Genomic DNA, 21,311 nt, shown 5'->3' with positions numbered 1-21,311 from the left:
CCAAGAAGTCCTTGGGGCTGACATGGGGGGAGTTCCTGGGACAGATCAACACCCTATTGGCTGTACCTGTCAGAAATCCTAATTAATCACTCTAATTAGATTGTAGGAATGCCATGACTGGCTGTGTCCATGCCTGGATGGAAGTTTCCAATAAAGATCTGACTTTAGTTTGATTGCTTGAACCCCAGTGTGAAGGTTTGTCTCTGTTAGGAGGAGGCAGTGAAGGAGCAGCCGTGCTCCAGGCGGGGAGAGTGGGGTTAGGCTGGGCTGAGCAGGATTAGGCTGAGCTGAGCAGGGTTAGGCCAGGGAAAGCACGGTTAGGCCAAGGAGAGCAGGGTTAGGCCAAGGAGAGCAGGGTTAGGCCAAGGAGAGCAGGGTTAGGCCAGGGAGAGCAGGGTTAGGCCAAGGGAGAGTGAGGTTAGGCTAGGCTACGCAAGGTTAAGTCAGGGAGAGCAGGGTTAAACTGGAATGCGCAGGATTAGGCTGGGGTGCACAGGGTTAGGCTGAGCTGTGCAGGGTTACATTGGGGAGCATGGGGTTAAGCTGAGGGGTGCAGAGTTAGGCCGGGGAGCCTAGGTTTAGGCCAGGATGTGCGGGGTTAGGCTGGGATATGCGGGGTTGAGCTGGGCTGTGCAGGGCTAGGCTGATGTGCACAGGATTAGGCTGGGGATAGAGAGGTTAGGCCAGGGAGCATGGGGTTAGGTCAGACAGTGCTGGGTTAGGCCGGGCAGTGCTGGCTTAGGCTGGGCAGTGCAGGGCTACACCAGGCAGTGCTGGGTTAGGCCGGGCAGTGTTGGGTTAGGCTGGGTAGTGCAGGGTTAGGCCAGGTGGTGCAGGGTTAGGCTGGGCAGTGTTGGGTTAGACCGGGCAGTGTTGGGTTAGGCTGGGCAGTGCGGGATTAGACTGAGCAGCGTGGGGTTAGGCCGGGCAGTGCTGGGTTAGGCCGGGCAGTGCTGGGTTAAGCCAGGCAATGCAGGGTTAGGCCGGGCAGTGCAGGGTTAGGCTGGGCAGTGTTGGGTTAGGCTGGACAGTGCTGGGTTAAGCTGGGCAGTGCTGGGTTAAGTCGGGCAGTGCAGGGTTAGGCTGGACAGTGCTGGGTTAAGCTGGGCAGTGCTGGGTTAGGCCGGGCAGTGCGATGTTAGGCTGACCAATGTGGGGCTAGGCCGGGCTGCACGCGGTTAGGCCAGGCCTTACCTGCACGCGGGCCTCGGTGAGCTTGGTGCGCTGGGCCAGCTCCTCGCGGGTGTAGATGTCGGGGTAGTGCGTCCTCTCGAACGCCTTCTCCAGCTCCTCCAGCTGCTCCGCCGTGAACGTGGTGCGGCTGCGGCGCTGCTTCCGCTTCAGCGGCAGGTCCGGCTCCGACTCCACGTCCGAGCCCTCGTCCAGGCGGTTCCCTGGGGACAGGAGATAAGAGACATCAGCGGGGGGGTTAAGTCTCACGGGGAAAAATATTTGGAAGGGTTAAAGAGCCCAGCAAAGTTGGCAAAATAAAGCTGGAATTGTGAATATTCTGGTTTGGGGTGGAGAGGCTTCGAGGTTCACCCGGTGCCATCCCTGCCATGGGCATGGGCACCTCCCAGGGCACTGCCAGGGACCCACAGCTCCTCTGGGAATCCATTCCACCCTCCCGGGGAGGAATTTCCTCCCAATATCTAAGAAAAGGAGTCTCTCAAGTTCTGGCTTATCTCCTCAGCCATGGGAATTCTGGAATCGCAGACTGGTTTGGGCTGGGAGGGATCTTAAAACTCATCCCATTCACCGCTGCCATGGCAGGGACACCTTCCACTGTCCCAGGCTGCTCCAAGCCCTGTCCAGCCTGGCCTTGGACACTTCCAGAGATCCAGGAGAGTCCACATTTTCCTCAAAAGGAAAAACTCTGCCCAAAACATCCATCTGGACAAAACATCCACTGCCTTTACACTGTTTATGGTATTTCCTACCGTTATTTTCCCCTATGTTGCCAAGAAAACTTTGGAAAATGAAAATTTCTCACAGGAAAAGGGGAGTTCATAGTCCCTGAATCAAATTGTCACAGGGAAATGAACTTCCAGCGCTTGGCTTATTTCAAGGAATTTCCATTTTTCCTTGGAAATTTCTGTTTCAGAGTTGCCCATTTTGTCCTGCAAAGGGCAGGAACTGAAATGTTGTCGATGAATGACGCTTTGACTTGTGTATCAAGTTTTGAGGTTGAAGATTTCAGTTTTTAAAACTTAGGATGGGGGAAAAAAGGGAACAATTGGGAATTTTCATAGATGGGAAAACCTTTTCCAGCTTGGCTTCAGTTGGAGGTTAGGCTGCCCACAGGAGACAGCTCAGCTCTTCAACTCCCAAATTTCCTATGGGATTCAGGCACCATCCATCCTTTCCCAATGTTTAACCAGTCACTCATTCCTCCACCTCGACTTTCCCTGGACTTTTCCCTTTCCCTTCTCCCTGCCTCAGTCCCAGCACCAGGCATGGCCTCCTGGGGCTCTCCTGAACCCAGCTGGAATAAATAAGCCCAGCTTTGCTCTGTGTTTTTGGCTGGAGATCAAGCAGAAGGCCCCACATGGACATTCCAGGTCCTCAGCAGCTTTTGGAAGACCTGGAACTCCAACATTGTCTCTCCTGGAGCATTTCCAGGTTCCAGAGATGTTCCATGGGGGGGTTATGGGATGCTGATGTTGATTTTGGAGGGTCTCAGCCAGGCCAGGGCAGCAGAGAAGGGACAATGGGACACGAGAAACCCTTGAGCTGGGGACAGCTCCAGCCCTGCCACCTTTTCCTTCTTTCCCAAGAAATCAGGGGATTCACTGCATTAATTGATTTTTTCCCTTCCCAAGCCTGGCTGTTGTTTTCCACAGGAACCACCCAGCCTTGCTGAGAGCCAGAACCAAATCGTGCTCACAGCAAAGTCCTTTTTCTTTCGGGCGAACCTTTGCTAATTTAGGATTAAAGCAGGGCTTACGTAAGCTCAGCTTGACCATAAAGCCCCCTGAAGTCTCTAACCGTGTTTTCCAGCCTATTTTTTTCCCCCTTTTTTTGTTCAGCTCCTATATTATCATCACCCAAAAATCTGCTTTTCTTCTTGGCAGCGCTGGGAGCTGCAGCTGTGGCTCCCGACAGCTGCTGGGGAGTTTGAGGGGTGGGAGGCGCAGATCCCCCCGGAGCCGCCTCGTTTGTACCCAGTTCACCACAAAAAGCCTCTGCATTCCACACAAAATTCCTTTTATGTCGCGGGGCTTGTGGGGAGGACGCAGTGTGGGACCTTGGAGAAGGTGCTGGAGCCAGGGCAGCTCTGCTCCAGGGGTTCTTTTGGGGGGAAAATCATCCCTTGGAGAGGTTTTCCCTCCTTTGAGCTCTGGTGTTCTGTTAAATGCCTTAAATACATTCAGCTTTTAGATCTAAACCCTTTGATTTCTGGATCTGTCCCCCAAAATCACTGAGAAACCCCCTGATGGCTTCAGAGGGGCAGCATCTGCTCCACATTTTAAAGATCCTAAAAAATAAAATTCTAAAAAATTTCGGTGTTCTCCCTCACGCAGCCAGAGTTTGTTTCTAAATGAGATTTTTGGGATTTGTCCATTTCCAGGGGTCTCCAGGTGAAGGAACATCTGTGCTTGAGAGCAGCAGGGCTGCACATCTGGGCCCCAGATGATGCAGGGCAGGTAGGAGCCTGCACATCTGGGCCTTGGAGGAGCAAAGTCACATCTGGAAAGCTCCAACGAATTCCCTGGAGCTGCTGACCACAGTTCCATCATGAATGGGCTCAGCTGCTCCTCCCATCCCACTCCTGGGACCCGGTGCTCCCAGGAGCAGGGAAAAGCACCCAGGAAAGGATCTGTGCCAGATTTTCACTTGGGAAGGGAAAATCCCCCCCAAATTTCCTTCCCCAGCTCCTGCTCAAGGATCCCTGATTTGTCCATGGAGTTTTGGGAGAGGATGAGGGATTGCCACCCTCTGTCCCCACCGCGGTGCTGATTCAGGGCTGAGACAATCAACACCAATTCCAGGATAAACCTCTCCATTCCCAAGCTTCCCTAGACCTCCAGCCAGGCCTTGTTCCCCCTTTCCAGCCGTGCAGGAGTCACCACCCACCCCTGGTGACCCCGGGGGCTGGGCAGGGCTGGGAACAGCAGCCACAGCTCCCAGTGCCAAGTGCACGGCTCCAAGAACCCGACCTCAAAGCTGGAACCGAGGGAGCAGAAAACTCCCAGGGAATGCCTGGGACCAGCTGCTCCCAGCTGGAGCAGCTGCTGCTGTCAGGCAGGGATGTGGGGAAGGACAGGGAATGTTTTCCAGCTGGGATGGGCTCTGTGACACCTCCAGCACACCCCAGGAGCAGCTCCCTCACCTGCCGCTCTCACAGCCCCACAGGTCGCTCCTGTTCCCAACCAAGCTGGAATATCCCAGACAATCCATCCCCACATTCTCCCCAGAGCTCTTTGTGCTTGGTTTTCCAAAGCTGTGGAGAATCCCAAACTCAAATTCTTCATTTTTTCCGACCCATCCCTGTGTGAGCAGAGGCTGCCAGCAGCGGGAGCAGGGGGATACCCAAATTTCTGGGGATTTTTGCCACAGGAATGGCCTGGTGGTGTTTTACCCTTTGCTCTGCAAAGAGAAAGGTGCAGAAATTTCCAGCAGCACCTTCCTGGGTGGGAAGGATGAAGGATGGGAAGCAGCAGGCTGGCAGCAGGCACAGCCCCCAGGATCTCATCCTGGGAAAGATTGACAGGAAAAGCTGAGCCGGGAGTGAAAGGAGGGGAAAACCTCCAGCAGGACAAGGAGGAGAACAGGGAAAACTGAAAAGAAAAGGGAAAACTGAAGGGAAAAGGAAAAACCAGGAGAGAGGGAAAAACCAGGAGAGAAGTGTGTAGGTTACAGGACTCACTCTCATCCTGCTGTATTTGGGCTTTTTAAGGAGTGATTCCATTGTTTTTTCATCTCTTTTTCAGAGTAACTGCTCTGCAACTCAGAATGAAAAGCTCAGACTGCCCAAATCTCTTTGCTTTTAGGAAGAAATTGTAATTTCAGGAATAAAAAGTCAGAGCTTCATCCTGGGAGTGGCAGCAAGGACGCAGTGTGGAATCTTCCTGTTGCTGTGAGGGAGATTTCCAATGTCTGGGCAATTTTTGGGAGCCAAGGGGTGAAGTGACCCCGTGGAGGAACCTGGTGAGGGTTTGTGTGGAGCAATGCTGAATCCTTCCCCTTCAGGAAGAGCTGGGAAAAAGGAATAAACCCCCCTGGAGTGGCTGGAACAGTGCAGGGAAAGATGACATAGGGAAGCCTGGCCTTGTCCCAGGGCTCATTCCAGCGTGAGGAAATGTGGGAATTACAGCCCCAAACTCCCAATCCTGAGCAAAGCTGCTGGTTCAGGTTGGGGAACAACCAGCAAGAGCCCTTTGGAGGGGTTTGGAAGAAGCAGGGGGAGGCTGGAACTGGAGCAGGGGACCAGGAAAAGCCATCTGCAGTCAGGCCTGGCTGTGTCCCCTGTCCCCATTCCCTTCTCCTCCTCCTCTCTCCTCTCCAGCCGCAGCTCCTGGGCTCCTCTTGGCCCTGGAGTTAAATTATCCCACAGGATCAGCAGGAACCAGCCCCAGCGAGGCCCTCCAGGCTCAGCCTGAGCCAGGGCTGCTCCACGAGGAGCCCCAGGCTGGTCCTGGAGGCACCGGGAGCCAGGATGGGCGTGGGAGAGCATTCGTTATGGGAGATGGATTGGGGCTGGGGGAACGGGAATGGGGCTAGGGGAATGGGAATAGGGCTGGGGGAACGGGAATGGGGCTGGGGGAATGGGGCTGAGGGAATGGGGCTGGGGGAATGGGGCTGGGGGAACGGGAATGGGGCTGGGGGAATGGGGCTGGGGGAATGGGGGAATGAGAATGGGGCTGGGGGAATGGGAATGGGGGAATGGGGCGGGGGGAATGGGAATGGGGGAATGGGGCTGGGGGAATGGGGCTGCCGGCCACCCCTCAGCACATCCCTGCCTGCTGCACCATCCCAAACATGGAATGGGATAGATGGGAAAGGAGTGGGACTGGGGAGAGAACAGGACTGAGAATGGGACTGGGGAGGGAGTGGGATTGAGAATGGGATTGGGGAGGGAACAGGATTGAGAATGGGACTGGGGAGAGAACAAGACTGAGAACAGAGTAGGATTGAGAATGGGATTGGGAGTGGGATTGGGGACAGAGAATGGGATTGGGGAGGGAATGGAATTGGGAGTGGGATTGAGGAGGGAGCAGGATCAGGGATGGAGTGGGATTGGGGGCAGAGTGGGATAAGAAACAGAGTGGGATTGAGAATGGGATTGGGGAGGGAGTGGGATTGGGGAAGGAGTGGGACTGGGGAGAGAGGGGGACAGAGAATGGGATTGGGGACAGAATGGGACTGGGGACAGAGTAGGACTGAGAATGGGATTTCGAGTGGGATTGGGGACAGAGAATGGGATTGGGGATGGAGTGGGATTGGGGAGGGAATGGAACTGGGAGTGGAATTGAGGTGAGAGCAGGATTAGAGATGGAGTGGGATTGAGAATGGGATTGGGATTGAGGAGGGAGCAGAATTAGGGATGGAGTGGAATTGTGGAGGGAATGGGATTGAAAATGGGACTGGGGAGGGAGCAGGATTAGGGATGGAGTGGGATTAGGGTGGGATTGGGTTTGGCTGGGCTGGTGCTGCACCTTTTGTGTTGCACTTGGCTGCAGCAAGCTCCCCCTGCAGCTGCTGCAGGCACGGGGATGCTCCATGGATCCCACCCAGAGGTGGCTGCCCGGGAAGTCAGCGCAGCCCTGGGAAAACTTGGATTTAATGGGATGAGAGAAGGAAGGAAAACCTGCTTGGAAGGTCCTGGCAAGACCTGAGTGAGAGCCCCACAGAGGATCAGATCTCTCTATCCAGCCCAGCCCAGACCAAGGGACCTGGGATTGTTCAGCCTGGAGAAGGGAAAGCTCCAGAGTGACCTCACTGTGCCCTTCCAGGGCCTGAAGGAGGCACAGGAAAGATGGAGATGGAGAAAATCAGGGAATGGTTTCCCACTGCCAGAGAGGGGTTTAGGTGGGATATTGGGAAGGAATTCCCAGCTGTGAGGGTGGGGAGGCCCTGGAACAGCTTTCCCAGAGAAGCTGTGTCTGCCCCTGGATCCTTGGAAGTGTCCAAGGCCAGGCTGGACAGGGCTTGGATGGTGGAAGGAGTCCCTGTCATGGCAGGAGGATGGGTCTGGATCAACTTTAAGCTGCTCCCAGCCCACCCCATGATTAGGGCTAAGATCCTACCCTGGGGCAGGATGGGGGAATTTTTGGGATTCAGACATGGAGGAATCCCTGGATCCCCCATTCCAGACCATCGGGGCAGGAAGGAAGCAGGACACAATGAACCAGGATCACTGGGATGGGGATTTATCCTCTCCTGGGCTGGACCTGCCCCCAGCAGGAGCTCTCCCAGCCTTCCCAGCTCTGCTTTTCCCCAGGCAGGAGCAAACTGAGCCCATCCAGGTGCAAACAAGGCCTCAAGGAGCCCAAAAAGGCGGCACAGAATTGTCCTGCTACAACTTATTTTGTTCCCAGTACAAACCCCAGAACCCCCTTGTCCCTCCCTCCCTTGGAAAAGTTGGAATTCCTGAATTCCCAAGAAACAGCAGGCAGGGCTTTGAGGAGGCACAAACCCACCCTGTGCTCCCTATTCCCATTCTCAAGAACATTCCTGGGTCTCAAATTCCCAAAACTCCCAGAAATCCCCTTAGCACACACAACAAAACCTTGGGATTCTCTTCCCTCCCTTTCCCAGCCCTTTCCCAACTCTTTCCCAGAGTTTTCCAGACTAACAGAGCACAGGCCTTTGGTGTGGAGCAGAGGCAGAAACCAATCCTGGAATTCTGGAGGTGAGATTTAATCTAGAAATTCTGCACCAGGGGATGGGGGCTGCCCTGGAATAGCAGCCAGGAAAATGGGAAATTTGGGGACCAGCTGAGGGATTTATCTCTACTTCTCTTTAATTTTCCATATTTTTCTCTAATTTTTCTATATTTTTCCTCTATTTTGCTCCATTTTCCTGTATATTCCTGTGTTTTTCTCTATTGTTCTTGATTTTCTCTGTTTCTCACTATTTTCCATATTTGTCTCTATTTTTTTCCTGTATTTTTTCTAGATTTTTTCCCTATTTTCCCATATTTTTCTCTATTTTTCCATATTTTCTCTATTGTTCTCGATTTTCTCTATTTCATTCTATTTCTCCCTATTTGTATTTTTTTTCTGTATTTTTCCATATTTCTTGTTTGTCTCAATTTTCCAAATTTTCCAAATTTTTCTGTTTTTCTCCTTTTTTCCCCCTCAATTTTCCCATACTTCTCCCATAATTTTCCATATTTTTCCCTATTTTTTCTGTTTTCTCTACTTTTCCATATTTTCCCCATATTTCTCCCATATTTTTCTCTATTTTTTTTTTCTGGTTTTCTCTATTTTTCCATATTTTTTCTCTATTTCCCCCTCTCTTTTTCCACATTTCCCCCTATCTCTGCCTATTTTTCTCACCCCAAACCTTCCTCTCACTGCCAGAATTTTCCTCCCAGCTCAGGGATTGGGGATTTTAGGAAAACCCTTGCCCAGGAACACCTGGGATTGGAGATAGACATCCCTAAAGGTCTTTCCCAATCCCTTCCCTCTCCCCTGACCATGGAACACAAGCGAGATTCCAGGCTGGATTTTCCTTAAAGCCTTAATTTGGGATCCACATGGACCCAAAATTCCCATTTTCCCCTGTGAAATTCCCTCCTGTTCAAGCAGAACCTTTGTCCCTCCGAGCTCTGGAGTCACAGCCGTGAGTGCAGCAATGGGAGATTTTGGGAAGAAAAAGCTGGAGACACCAAATTTCCCTGGAATATCCATCCCCAAATCCTCTGGCCAGCGCCAGGAGCTGCTCTGAGCACGGCCAGACCCGGGGCTGGGCTCAGAACGTGCCTTGGCCGGGAAGCTGAACCCAGGGAGGGCTTTTCCAAACCCACAAAGGAGACGGAATTTCATCCCTGCCCAGCTGCTCTTCCCCAAAGCCACGCGTGGAGCCCAAGGAAAGTCAGGGAAGAGCCTGAAATTTGTCCTGATTTACAGGGGGAGGGATCTGATCCTGGATTGGATCCCAGATGTGATCCCAGAGGTTCCCTGTGGGAATAACAGGATCCATGGGGCTGATCTGATCCCAGATCCCATCCTAGAGGCTCCCTGTGGCAATAGTGGGATCCATGGGATGGATCTGATCCTAAATCAGATCCCAGAGGCTCCATGTGGGAATTGCAGAATCCATGGGGCTGATCTGATCACAGATCAGATCCCAAAGGTTCCTTGTGGGAATAGTGGGATCCACAGAGATGATCTGATCCCAGATCAGATCCCAGAGGCTCCCTGTGGGAATAACAGGATCCACAGAGATGATCTGATCCCAGATCAGATCCCAGAGGTTCCTTGTGGGAATAGTGGGATCCATATGGATGATCTGATCCCAGATCTGATCCCAGAGGCTCCCTGTGGGACTAGTAGGATCCACGGGGCTTATCTGATCACAGATCAGATCCCAAAGGCTCCCTGTGGGAATTGCAGGATCCATGGGCTGATCTGATCCCAGATCCCATCCCAGAGGCTCCCTGTGGGTGCAGCAGGATCCATGGCTGATCTGATCCCAGATCCCATCCCAGAGGCTCCCTGTGGGAACAGCAGGATCCACGGGGCAGATCCTGAGGATCAGCCCCCCTGCCCTGCCCCCACACAAACCCAAACCTTTCTGCTCCTTGCAGAGAACAAACCCTCCCCATCCCGAACACTGGGGAGGGAGGGAGGGCAAACAGGGAGCCCCGTCCCCGGCAGCCTTTGTGAATTCCCTGAACATAAACAGATGGAATATCCATCAACTCCAGCCCTCTTTTCTTCGCTTTCAACTTTTTCCTGGTCCTCGCCTCCCTGCCCCCTCCGCCCCTCGCCCTCTTTCTTCGGGCTTTTGTTCGTCCTTTTCAGGCGGCCCGAGGTGATGGGGCCGGCCCCGAGTCCCGGCACATCTGTGGAGTCCATAAAAAGCCCCTCTGGCACTTCAATATTCATGGCCTCGTGCCTGTGGCAGGCGCAGGATCCAGCCCGGGAGAGAGGGAGGGAAGGAAGGAGGTGATGCCTTAGGATTAATTTTCTGTTTTCCAGATCCTGAGCTGCTTTAGTGCACAGCTCTCCAACTCCATGGTCTGTCAGCTGCTGTTCTCCTGCTTTATTCAGACAAAACAATTCCTCTCTAGGCCTGAAACTCAAGAACACCTTATTGTCTCAGGCCCTGAAAAGTACAAACAAAATGAATTGTGGGGAGCAAACTGGGGGTGAATGACTTCATTACCTGAAGTTATAATTAGAGGATTAACCCCCAATATGCAAATGGAGCAAATTTATATATAATTGGCTGAAAAACTCGTGACCACCTTGGGTGCAGCCTCAGAGGCTTCTGACAGCCCAAGGTGTGTCTGTGCAAGGCCTTGAATAAATATCCAATTTTATTATCTTCATCTTGTCTGCTCCCTGTTCCAGGCAGCCACTCCAAGGCATCAAAGGAAGGAAGGAGGGAAGGACCAAGGAGGTTCCCAGCTCTCCCATTCAAAGAGGGGCACCCCAGTGCTCCCCAAACTGGGAGGCCAAGGGAAACCATCTGGGATCCAGGTTGGAGGAACAGCAGCAAAGAGGTGTTGGGAAGAAAAGCTCTGCTCATTTTCTCTGGCATTTCCCCCCTTTTTTGTTTTGCTTTCTTCCCTTTCCTGCTCCAGCCCTGCTGGTCCCTCACAAGGATTCCCCGTGGAGCGGCACAAACACATCCCACAGGGCTGGGAGGGCTGAGTACGGGGAGCCTGCTGGCATCAGGGATGGGAGATCTGATCCCAGATAACCCCTGGATTTACACAGATCCCATCCCAGATAACCCCTGGATTTACAGGGATCCCATCCCAGATAACTCCTGGATTTACAGGGATCCTATCCCAGATAACCCCTGGATTTACAGGGATCTGATCCTGGATAACCCCTGGATTTACAGGGAAGAGTATAAGGTGGGAGATCTGATCCTGGACAATCTCTGGATTTAGAGGGATCTATCTCAGACAATCCCTGATCCTGGGATTCCTGGAGAATCCCAAGCAGGAAACCCACCCCAGCCCCCAGGCTGCAGGGGACACTTCCAGGCATGAGTGTGGCTGTGGCCTGGGGTTGGGAAATCAGGGAGGGAAGGACCAGAGGGGAAAATTCCCTGTCCATGTTTATCCACACCAGGTTTAGTTCCTGGGGGTCTTGGGGCAGCTCTGTGACCTGGGCCCAGCTGCTTCTCCTCATGCCCAGCCCCAGTTTGGGACTGGGACCCATCAGCTGTGCCCCTCCTGGACTGGGATGTGGCTCCAGTCAGAGCCAGGGACACCCTGGGGATGCCCAGCCCCAGTTTGGGACTGGGATCCATCAGCTGTGCCACTCCTGGACACAGCTCTGAGGGGGCCCTCAATCCTGTCCTGTGCTTCCCCTGCTGCTCCAGCCCTGCCCAGACACTTCTGTGTCAGACTTTTCCAGAGAAGAGGAACTAATTTCACCAAAATGGGAAGTTTTGGTGACACCAGGAGTGCAGCAGGTGTGGATGGCGCAGCAGAGCCATCACCCTGCAGGAGGAGGAGAACTTTCCTCTGTGCCCAAAGATTCCCAAATATTCCAATCCTGGAGAGACAGAGCTCCTGGGGCTGCTGGACAATTCCAGAGCTGTGGCAGCCATGAAGAGATCCAGTGCCAGTGGGAGATCCCAGTTCCAAGGAGATATCTCAATTCCAAGGAGATGTTCCAGGGACAGATCCCAGTTCAAAGACAGATCCCAGTTCCAAGGACAGATCCCAGTCCCAGGGACAGATCCCTGTGTCCCTGTGTTCCTCTTCCTTTCCCTTGCCTCATGCTCCATTTGGGAAATCAGGGATGCAGCAAAACTCACGAAGGATTTTTGGAATATCTGAATTTTTTTATCCCCCGGCCGCTCACTGTGTCCCTGTGAGTTTTTGGGTATTACACTTTCTAGATATTTATAAATATATTTCTATACATGTCTATATCTCTAGATATTTATGTATTTATATTTATATATATATATGGATATTCACATCCTCCTGCCTCGCCGCAAATCCCACATTTCCTCCCGCGTTTCTGCTGCCTCCTCTCCCTTTCTCACCACGTTTTCCCCCCTCCTCTGCCCGCTTTTCCCCCCAAAACGCTCCCAGCTCTCCATTCATGTCAGGAACCCCCGGGACGCGCTCGGGAGAAAGGCCCGGGCGGGCCGCGCCCCTGGCAGCCCCCGGGGATGCGCTGCGAGCGGGGCTGTGACATTCGCCCGCGATTGAACCCGGCCCGTCCCTGCCGCGGCCGCCAGAAGAAAGAGAAGAAAGGGAAGTGTAGGGAGGAGAGAATGCGAGTGACAGAAAGAAGGATTGAAAGAAGCAGCGCGAAGAAAGGAAGATATCCCTGCGCCGCGCTCCTTTATCAGCGCTGTCATCTGGAGCAGGGCCCTGCCCGCATTGTCTCACCTTGGGCCGAACAAAAAAAGGGATTTTTTTTTGTGCGGATTCCTTTAGAGCTGCCAGGACCCGCACCTTAGGGGGTCGCGGGAGGCTGAATGTGCAGCTGACAGCCCCGAGCGGCCCCGGGTGATATCAATAAACCCCGACACTCCGCTCTTCAGCACTGCTCATGTGGAAGGTACGGACTGAATATTAAAACCCCCGGGAAGGAGCCCGGGATGCCGCGGGGGGAGGGACGAGGGGCGCGGGGCCGGGAGGGGTCGGAGCCGGGGGATGCGGCGGAGCCGGCCTGGGCAGGGCAGGGGGACGAGGGGAAGGGTGGAGGAACGAGGGGAAGGGAAGAGGAATGAGGGGAAGGGAAGGGGAACGAGGGGAAGGGAAGGGGAACGAGGGGAAGGATGGAGAAAGGAGGGGAAGGGTGGAGGAACGAGGGGAAGGATGGAGGAACGAGGGGAAGGGAAGAGGAATGAGGGGAAGGATGGAGGAACGAGGGGAAGGATGGAGGAATGAGAGGAAGGGTGAAGGAACGAGGGGAAGGATGCAGGAACCAGGGGAAGGATGGAGGAATGAGGAGAAGGGAAGAGGAATGAGGGGAAGGGAAGAGGAACCAGGAGAAGGATGGAGGAACGAGAACCAGAGCGGCTCCTCCTGCGCTCCTGGGGCTGCCCAGAGCCACCAGCTGATGCCTCAGGATTTCAGCTTTTCTATTTTTCATGTATTTGTAGCCCTGCAGTTCTGCAGTGTGTAACTAACTCCACACACAGTGGCAGCTGCTGCTCTCCCACCTTGGGCACACACAACAATTCCTCTCTGGGCTGGGAATCAAGGACACCTCAGTGCCTCAGGCCCCCAGAAATGGAAACAAAAGGGAGTTGGGGAGAGCAAACCTGGGGTAAATGACTTCATTACCTGAAGCTGTAATTGCAGGATTAACCCCCAATATGCATACTTACAAAAGTGTGAAAACCTGTGGCCCATGGTCCATTTCTGGGTGTAGCTTTGTCAGCCCTAAATGCACCTGAAGGCCCTTCAATAAACACAAGTGCTTTTTATTCCCTTAGTTTTGTCTGGGTTCTGTTTTCAGGTAGCCCCAAAAGGCATCACAGCCAGGGCAGGAGTAATAAAGGATGGGGTGGCAGCTTCTCCCACAGGTGTTGGAATTTGGATTCTCCTCCTGACAACAACCCTGGAACCACATCCCCCTCCCACAGAACCGCTCCTACCCTGCCCTGCATTAAAATCGTCTCAGTGAGGTCACAAAAAATCAGATATTTTTGTCCAAAAATGAGTTTCCATCCACAGAAAAGTCCTGGTTTGGTCATGGTATAGAGCACCCGGCCCCAGAGGGGAAAAAACCCAGTTGTGCTGGGATCAAAGTGTGCAGGAATCCCAAATTCCTCCTGCTCAAGGGTCCCTGAGGTGCAGCAGGGAACTCCCAGCCACCACACTGAGGTGTTCAGCAGAGGAGCAAGCACAGCACTGTGGATTTTTCCTGGTTTTTGGCACAAAAAATTCCCTTCCTAGCGCTGGGATCCACCAGGAACGTGCCCAGCAAGGCCAGGAGTGGCTGACGCCAAGGGAGCCGTGCTGAGCCCAGAGCCCACTGAGTCCCACTGGCACCAGGGCTCCATTTCCACAGGAATTTGCCCCAGTTTAACCCCTGGGGTGTCAGACACTGATTTCCCTAAAGGATGGGGGGGCCCAATCCCACCCCAGGCTGTCCCCAAGGCCACCACCCAGGAGTTTACCACGACACAGGACACAGATGTCCCCAAGGCCACCATCCAGGAGGAATCTCCCAAGCTCCCAGTGCCACAGGTGCTCTCCAGAGCCCATGGGCAGTATTTCATGGGCAGTATTCCATGGGCAGTATTCCATGGGGTTTATCCAGGCTTTCCTCAGGAGGGATGACCTCACTTATTGGGTGTTCTGAAGTGTAAAGAGGGACCTTGCAGGAGCTGGGAATGATCCCTTCCCCTCTTGGAATGTGATCCAAGGGATTTTTGGGAGTTGGGAATGATCCCTTCCCCTGTTGGAATGTGATCCAAGGGATCTTCCAGGAGCTGGGAATGATCCCTTCCCTCTTGAAATGTGATCTAAGGGAGTTTTGGGAGCTGGGAATGATCCCATCCCTGTTGGAATGTGATCCAAGGGATTTTTGGGAGCTGGGATTGATCCCATCCCCTGTTGGATGGCGATCCCAGGAGGCAAAGCCTCCCTGGTGGTGTGAGGGCAGAGCTGAGACCTTCCCCAGCTCCCTCCTATTCCAGAATTCCAGCTGAGCATTCCAAAGAGATTCCCAGGGGGATGGAGCCAGGAGGGTGCTGGAAGAGGTGCAGTGGAGGGATGGAAAATGTGGGATTTGAGGTGGGAACAGGGATTTCTGCTCTGCTTTGGAGCTCTGGAGTTTCCCAGTTTCCCACCCAGACCTCCAGATCATCCGGGTTCTGGATGATCTTGGATCATTCCTGGTTGGGTTTTTTTATAAATAAAGAACCAAAACATTTCAATCCCAGACTGCAGAAATGTGTCAGCTGAGTCAAAAAGGAAAATCTCACTTTGTTTCCCAACTCTTCAATGAGATTTTTGTTTTCCTACCAAGCACTGGCTCCATTCAATCCCAAAAATTGAGATTTGAGAAGAAAAATTGTGTTTTCTGCTTCTATTCCCTTATTCCCAGCGATCCTGGCATTTTTCCATTGTTTGAATTGTTTTAACCACACCACAGAAATGGGGACAGCCAACTTTGCTGGTCAGTTTGCTGATACCAAATTTTTGTTTCCCCTGGGACCACAACGGCGCAAAAGGAATGGGAATTTTGTGCCTGGATCCAGGTGGGATCTCTGGGATCCCCCTGGGATCTCTGGGATCCCTGTGGACCCTCAGCCTCCAGGGCAGGAGTTGATTCTGGCTCTCAGCATCTCCTGAACCACGCGTGGGACGGCGCTGAACCAGTTCTGAGCTAAACCATAAACAAAGCCGATCCTAAAAACTATAAAAAGGGTCGGAAACACCAAGGAAACTCCTGGAAAACCAAACAGGGAAGAGTTGCAAGAAGAACATTCCCACCCTCAGCTCAAAAAGTTAAATATCCCAAAAAAAAAACCAAAACAAAAATCCCTTTCTCAGCTCCTAAGGAGCCCACGTGAGATTCCCTCACACATCCAAGCTCCTGGGAATCTGAGATTTAAGAGCAGAAAATATTCCAGGAAAAACCTTTCCGAGCTCCTGAGGTGCCCAGGTGAGATTTCCTCACCCATCCAAGCTCCTGGCAATTTGGGATTTGGCTCCAGGCTCAGAAATCCTGACCCTGCTGGAGCTGAACCCCTCTCCCCCAGCCCTGCTCCCCATTTTCCAGAGCAGAGCAAATTCCCTGGAATTCTTAAGGAAGTTTTGATATTCCTGCCTGGGGAATGTAGGGAATGATTCCATCCTGGACACTCCAGGAACTTTCCCTTCTGGGAGAGGGGAACTGGATGAAGGAATTGCCTCCCCCTGGAATGTGAAACTCTTCCAAACTGCAGGGGTTGGAATTGGCCACATTCCCGGTGTTTTGGGGGGGTTTTCCTCTCTTTTCTGTTTTTCCAGGGTTCCTGCAGCATGGGATTGGGATTGGGATTGGAGGGGTTTTGGGGAGGGAAAACCCGACAAGGGATGGTGGGAGGATAAATGGGAGAAGCTGAGGGTGGGAATTCCTTTTCACTGGGAATAAAACCTGGATGTGATAACTCCAGGCTGGGCTCTCTGGAGACCAAGGTTCCAAAAGGAACGGGTGGGATTCCTGGCACCATCTGTGTGTGCCTTGAGATTCCCAACAAATTATTCCTTTGGAATCCCAAATTCCAGCTGGGAATGGTTGGGAATGGCTGGGAATGGCTCTGGTGGAAGTGAAACCCCTGAACATTCTCTGGAACTCCCACTCCTGAGTCAAGGATTTTGCTGGTCTGCCTCTCTTCCCTCCATGCTCCAAGATTCCCAAAGATTCCAAACCCAGAGAGAGGGAGCTCCTGGAGCTGCAGGACAATTCCAGAGCTGTGGCAGCCAAGGAGAGATCCCAGTTCCAGGGAGAAATCCCAGTTCCTGGGAGAGATCCCAGTTCCAAGGAGAGATCCCAGTTCCAGGGAAAGATCCCAGTTCCAGGGAGAGGTCCCTGTGCCAGGCAGGGAAATACTCAGGAGCCAAACCAAGGAAACCACAGGTGCCCTTGGAAAAACCAGGAATTCCTTTGTTTTCATGATGTTTTCTAAATGGAGGCACAATTTCTCCAAAAAAACCCCAAAAATCTGGATTTGGGAAAAGCCAGAGCTCTGGAAAATGGAAGCCCGAGGGCTGGGATGCTCTCCTGGGATGTTCATTTAAATTCTGGGAAACCCCAATGGGATATTCAGCCTTGGAGCTCCCAGGACCTGACAATGGCTGGGATTGGTTAGGAATGGTTGGGAATGGTTGGGAATTACTGGGAATTACTGGGAATGGTGGGGAATTACCGGAAGTGACTGGAAATGGCTGGGAATGGTTGGGGATGACTGAGAATGGTTTGGAATGGTTGGGGATGACTGGGAATGACTGGGAATTACTGGGAATGGTTGGAAATGCTGGGAATGATTGAGATTGGTTGAGAATAGTTGAGAATGGTTGAGAATGATGGGGAATGGTTGGGAACAACTGGGAATGGTTTGGGATGACTGGGAATGACTGGGAATGGTTTGGAATGGTTGGGAATGGTTGGGATTGGTTGGGAATGACTGGGAATGGCTGAGAACGGTTGGGAATGGTTGAAAATGGTGAGGAATGGTTGGGAACAACTGGAAATGGTTGGGAATGGTTGGGAATGACTGGGGATGGTTGGGAAAGACTGGGAATTACTGGAAATTACTGGGAATGGCTGGGAATGGTTGGGAATGATTTGGAATGGTTGGGAATGGTTTAGAATGGTTGGGAATGGTTTGGAATTGTTGGGAATGGTTGGGAATGACTGGGAATGGTTGGAAATGACTGGGGATTACTGGGAATGGTTGGGAATGGTTGGGGATGGCTGGGAATGGTTGGAAATGACTGGGGATTACTGGGAATGGTTGGGAATGGTTGGGGATGGCTGGGAATGGTTTGGAATGGCTGAGAATGATTTGGAATGGTTTGGAATAACAGAATTCCCTGCCATTTCATTCCCAGAGCCATGGAAAACCCTGGAATTTCCTGATCCACAGGCAAAGAACCTGAAATCCACCTGAATTCCAACACCTGGCTCCAAACCCTCCCCACTCGGGTTCAGCCCAGTTCACCACAACCACAAATCCATAAATTATCCTCGTTATGATAAATCCATAAATTATCCCCAAAGTCCTGCAGGAACGGCACAAAATTCCCTCCAAGAAGCGAAATTCCACCTTTGTATCCTTTCCAATTCCCACAGAACAGCACTTGGATCCATTTCATTCTCACAGCAACAAAGTTCCCCTTCCAACCCTTCAAAATTCTGTCAAAACCATGGAAAAGGTTGGATTGGGTGTCTTGTTTCACGTATTAAAGAAGTTCAGTGATATTTCTAAATTCTGGAATTTTTAGCACAGGATTAAGGCTTAGATCTAAAATATTCCCATGGCAAACTCATCAAAGTAATTCCTTATTACCCCAAATCCCTTTTCCCAGTACCCAACACGCTTCCTTGGAATTTTAGGCCATTCCTCAGAATTTTTTGGCCACTTTGGAGGCTCCCAAGTGTTCGGTGGCAGCATTCCAGATATTCCCCGATGTTCCCCAATCCTGCACAATGTCACCCTCTGCTGACGCCTTCCCAGAGGAGTTTCCACACCAAAAATGGTCGATTTTATCCCAAATCCTGCCCCTGGCAGCTCCAGGGTTGGGCATTTCCCAATGGAAACTTGGGATACTCCAGGATTGCCCCCTGCACCCAGGGGGATCCTCCCAGAACTGGGAATTCCCGGCTGCTGCTGCCAAAAGCTGAGGGTTTTTTTTTTTTTCCCATTAAAAACTGATATTTGATCCCTGGGATCAAATTGTGCAGAGGATGGAAAATGCAGCTGGAAAAGTATCCAAGGAAACACCAGGATGGGGAATGGAATGATGTTTGTGCACAGAAAGAGGAGGGGAAACTCCCAAATTTCATTTTTTCGCCAGCAAAATTCCGCTCTGGGATCTGCAAGTCTGGGAGGAAGCAAAAATCATCTTGGCCAGGTCATGAAAAATCAGATTTTTTTATCCAAAAAGGTGTTTCTGGCCACGGAAAATCCTGATTTCCTCACGACCTCCATCACCTCATTGAATTGTTTTTCTTCAAAAAAACCAGATTTGGCCCTTTTTGGGCCTTTCCTTGAGTTTTAGCAGAGGGGAAACAACTCCAGCTGGGATTTATTGTGTCCCAAAGAGAAGGGAATTGGAAATAAATGGAAATAAATTGGAATAAATTGGAATAAATGGAAATCCAGGTGAGTTCCCAGCAAGGTTTACACCTGGACATAGGGGGAAGAATCCCAGGAAAGACAAACATCCCTATAAAAATCATATCTGTGATTTAGGGGGTTCTGAAAATCCATGCAATGCCAAAATCATGGGAGGGGATGGAGAACAGACCCGGGAAAAGGGATAAATATCAATTAATTAATTGATCAATTAATGAATGCATTGGTTATTAAATAGAAATGTGAGGAAAGGGAAAGGGAAAGGGAAAGGGAAAGGGAAAGGGAAAGGGAAAGGGAAAGGGAAAGGGAAAGGGAAAGGGAAAGGGAAAGGGAAAGGAAAGGGCTGCCTTACTGCCCTTTTGATTAATTCATGGCCCCAATTGGGGTTGACTGAGCCTGGCCCTGCCCCACAGAGGCAGGACAGAGGGACTTCCCTGATGCCCAACCCTGGCACGGCTCCAGCATTCCCTGGATCCTGAGCAGAGATTGGAGCTGTCCCTCCCTCATCTCCTCTCCTCCAGCTGAGCATTCCAAGCGTCCTCAGCCCCTTCCCCACCCTTGTCCTCCTTCAGACACTCCTGGATATTTTCTTCCTTTTATTTCAGCCCTCCCAAACCCACACAGGCATCCCAGGAGAGGGGATGCCTTGGCAGGGAGGGATCAGCTCCAGCAGGAAGGGTTTTTAGGGAAAGGTGTTTTCCAGTGCCGACCTCTGAAATTTGGGGCATGAGGGGTGAGAGGGGGAATGACGGGGTTTGGGACAAAAGAGCGGGGGTTGGATGGGATTTTTGGGATAAATTCTTCCCTGGGAGGGCAGAGAAGCCCTGGAATGGATTTCCAAGGGAAGCCGTGGATTCTCCACCCCTGGAAGTGCCCAAGGCCAGGTAGGACGGGCTTGGAGCAGCCTGGGATCGTGGGAGGAGTGGAACAGGATGGGCTCGAAGGTCCCTCCAAGCCAAGCCATCGCACGATCCCAGGACAAAGCAGGACAAGGAGAGGACAGGAGGTGACAGCGGGGGCGGATCCCGCAGGAAGAGCCGGGTTTGGACGGCTCGGGAAGGGCGACGCTCACGCGGGGACAGAGAGGATGGATTAGAGCGGAACAGCTCCGATATCCCCGCGGCTGGCGAGCAATGAAAACCCTTAGTAGGTCACCCCTGCCCCCAGCACGAGGCTGCTCCCGCCAGCAGGAATTTTCCTCCTCTTTAAATCCCGGCCATTTTTTTCTCCAGTGTCCAAATGCCAAAGAGGGAAATCCGGGCAGGCCACAGCTAAGTCCTAAAAATCTCCTTTTTTTATTTTATTCCCCTTCCCCCCGTTCCTATTCCTTTGGATTCCGACAAACCTCCCTAGGAAGGGCACAGAGCACGAGGCTTTGCTCAGAGCTGGATTCAGGGGTCACCGGGGGTGACTGTCCCCGTGGCCAGCTGGCTCCAGCCACAGCCAGCGCTCCCAGTTCCCAGGAAACACCGGGATGGGCTCGGGGGATGGATTTGGGATGAGCCCGGGGGGGGAAGCAGGGCTGGGAGCAGCCTGGGGTTGGATTTGGGATGAGGACTGCGGTGAGCCCAGCAGGGGAAGCAGGGCTGGGAGCAGCCTGGGATTGCATTTGGGATGAGCAGAGGGATGAGCCCAATGGGGAAACAGGGCTGGGAGCAGCCTGGGATTGGATTTGGGATGAGCCCAAAGGGGAAAACAGGGTGGGAGCAGCCTGGGGCTGGATTTGGGATGTACCCAGAGGGGGAAGCAGGGCTGGGAGCAGCCTGGGGTTGGATTTGGGATGAGCCCAATGGGGGAAGCAGGGCTGGGAGCAGCCTGGGTTGGATTTGGGATGAGCAGAGGGATGAGCCCAGTGGGGAAACAGGGCTGGGAGCAGCCTGGGGTTGGATTTGGGATGAGCCCAATGGGGGAAGCAGGGCTGGGAGCAGCCTGGGACTGGATTTGGGATGAGCCCAATGGGGAAGCAGGGCTGGATTTGGGATGAGCTGCTCAACTCCGAGGTATCAGGCCCTGGGAAGAACTCTTGGTGCCCCAGAAGAGCTGAAATTGTCCCCACAGGGACAGCCCAGGTGGTGCCACAGCTCTGGGACACGATCTGGGAGCTGTCCGCAGCTCTGCAAAGAGCCCAAATTTTGTGGGGCTGATCCCCAAATCCTGGGAAAGCAGCACTCAGCTGCTATAACCCCAAACCACAAACCCCAAAACCCCTCCCAGGCCAAGAGGGACAGAACAAAACATCCTCGGATCTTCCTTTTCCTCACTCCACAGGCAGACCCTTGTGGTTCTTTCTCCCAGTTTAACCAGTCCAGGTCACTTTAAACCCAAACAAACCCCCCAAAAACCCCAAACCCAAACCCTCA

The 21,311-nt window shown here is 52.5% G+C and overlaps 1 protein-coding gene and 1 long non-coding RNA gene across 10 annotated transcripts in view; one reads left to right on the top strand and one right to left on the bottom strand.

Moving 5' to 3' along the window:
- PAX7 (paired box 7) overlaps window positions 1-21,311 on the bottom strand; it is a 110,503-nt gene that overhangs the window by 57,565 nt on the left and 31,627 nt on the right. For all 9 annotated transcript variants that reach the window (XM_033079690.2, XM_042779957.1, XM_033079693.2 and 6 more), the window contains one exon: window positions 1,195-1,394. In XM_033079690.2, the coding sequence (XP_032935581.1) occupies window positions 1,195-1,394 (200 nt within the window). The remainder of the gene's footprint in view (window positions 1-1,194; window positions 1,395-21,311) is intronic.
- LOC117006929 lies at window positions 12,237-18,080 on the top strand. The gene is made up of 2 exons (XR_004420043.1): window positions 12,237-12,710; window positions 17,705-18,080. It is a non-coding gene; the product is annotated as an uncharacterized LOC117006929 (long non-coding RNA).

The sequence above is a fragment of the Catharus ustulatus genome, chromosome 24 (genome assembly GCF_009819885.2).
Source record: "Catharus ustulatus isolate bCatUst1 chromosome 24, bCatUst1.pri.v2, whole genome shotgun sequence".
Lineage (NCBI taxonomy): Eukaryota > Metazoa > Chordata > Aves > Passeriformes > Turdidae > Catharus > Catharus ustulatus.
Note: the sequence above shows the minus strand (reverse complement) of the source record. Positions and strands in the feature narration are given on the sequence as shown.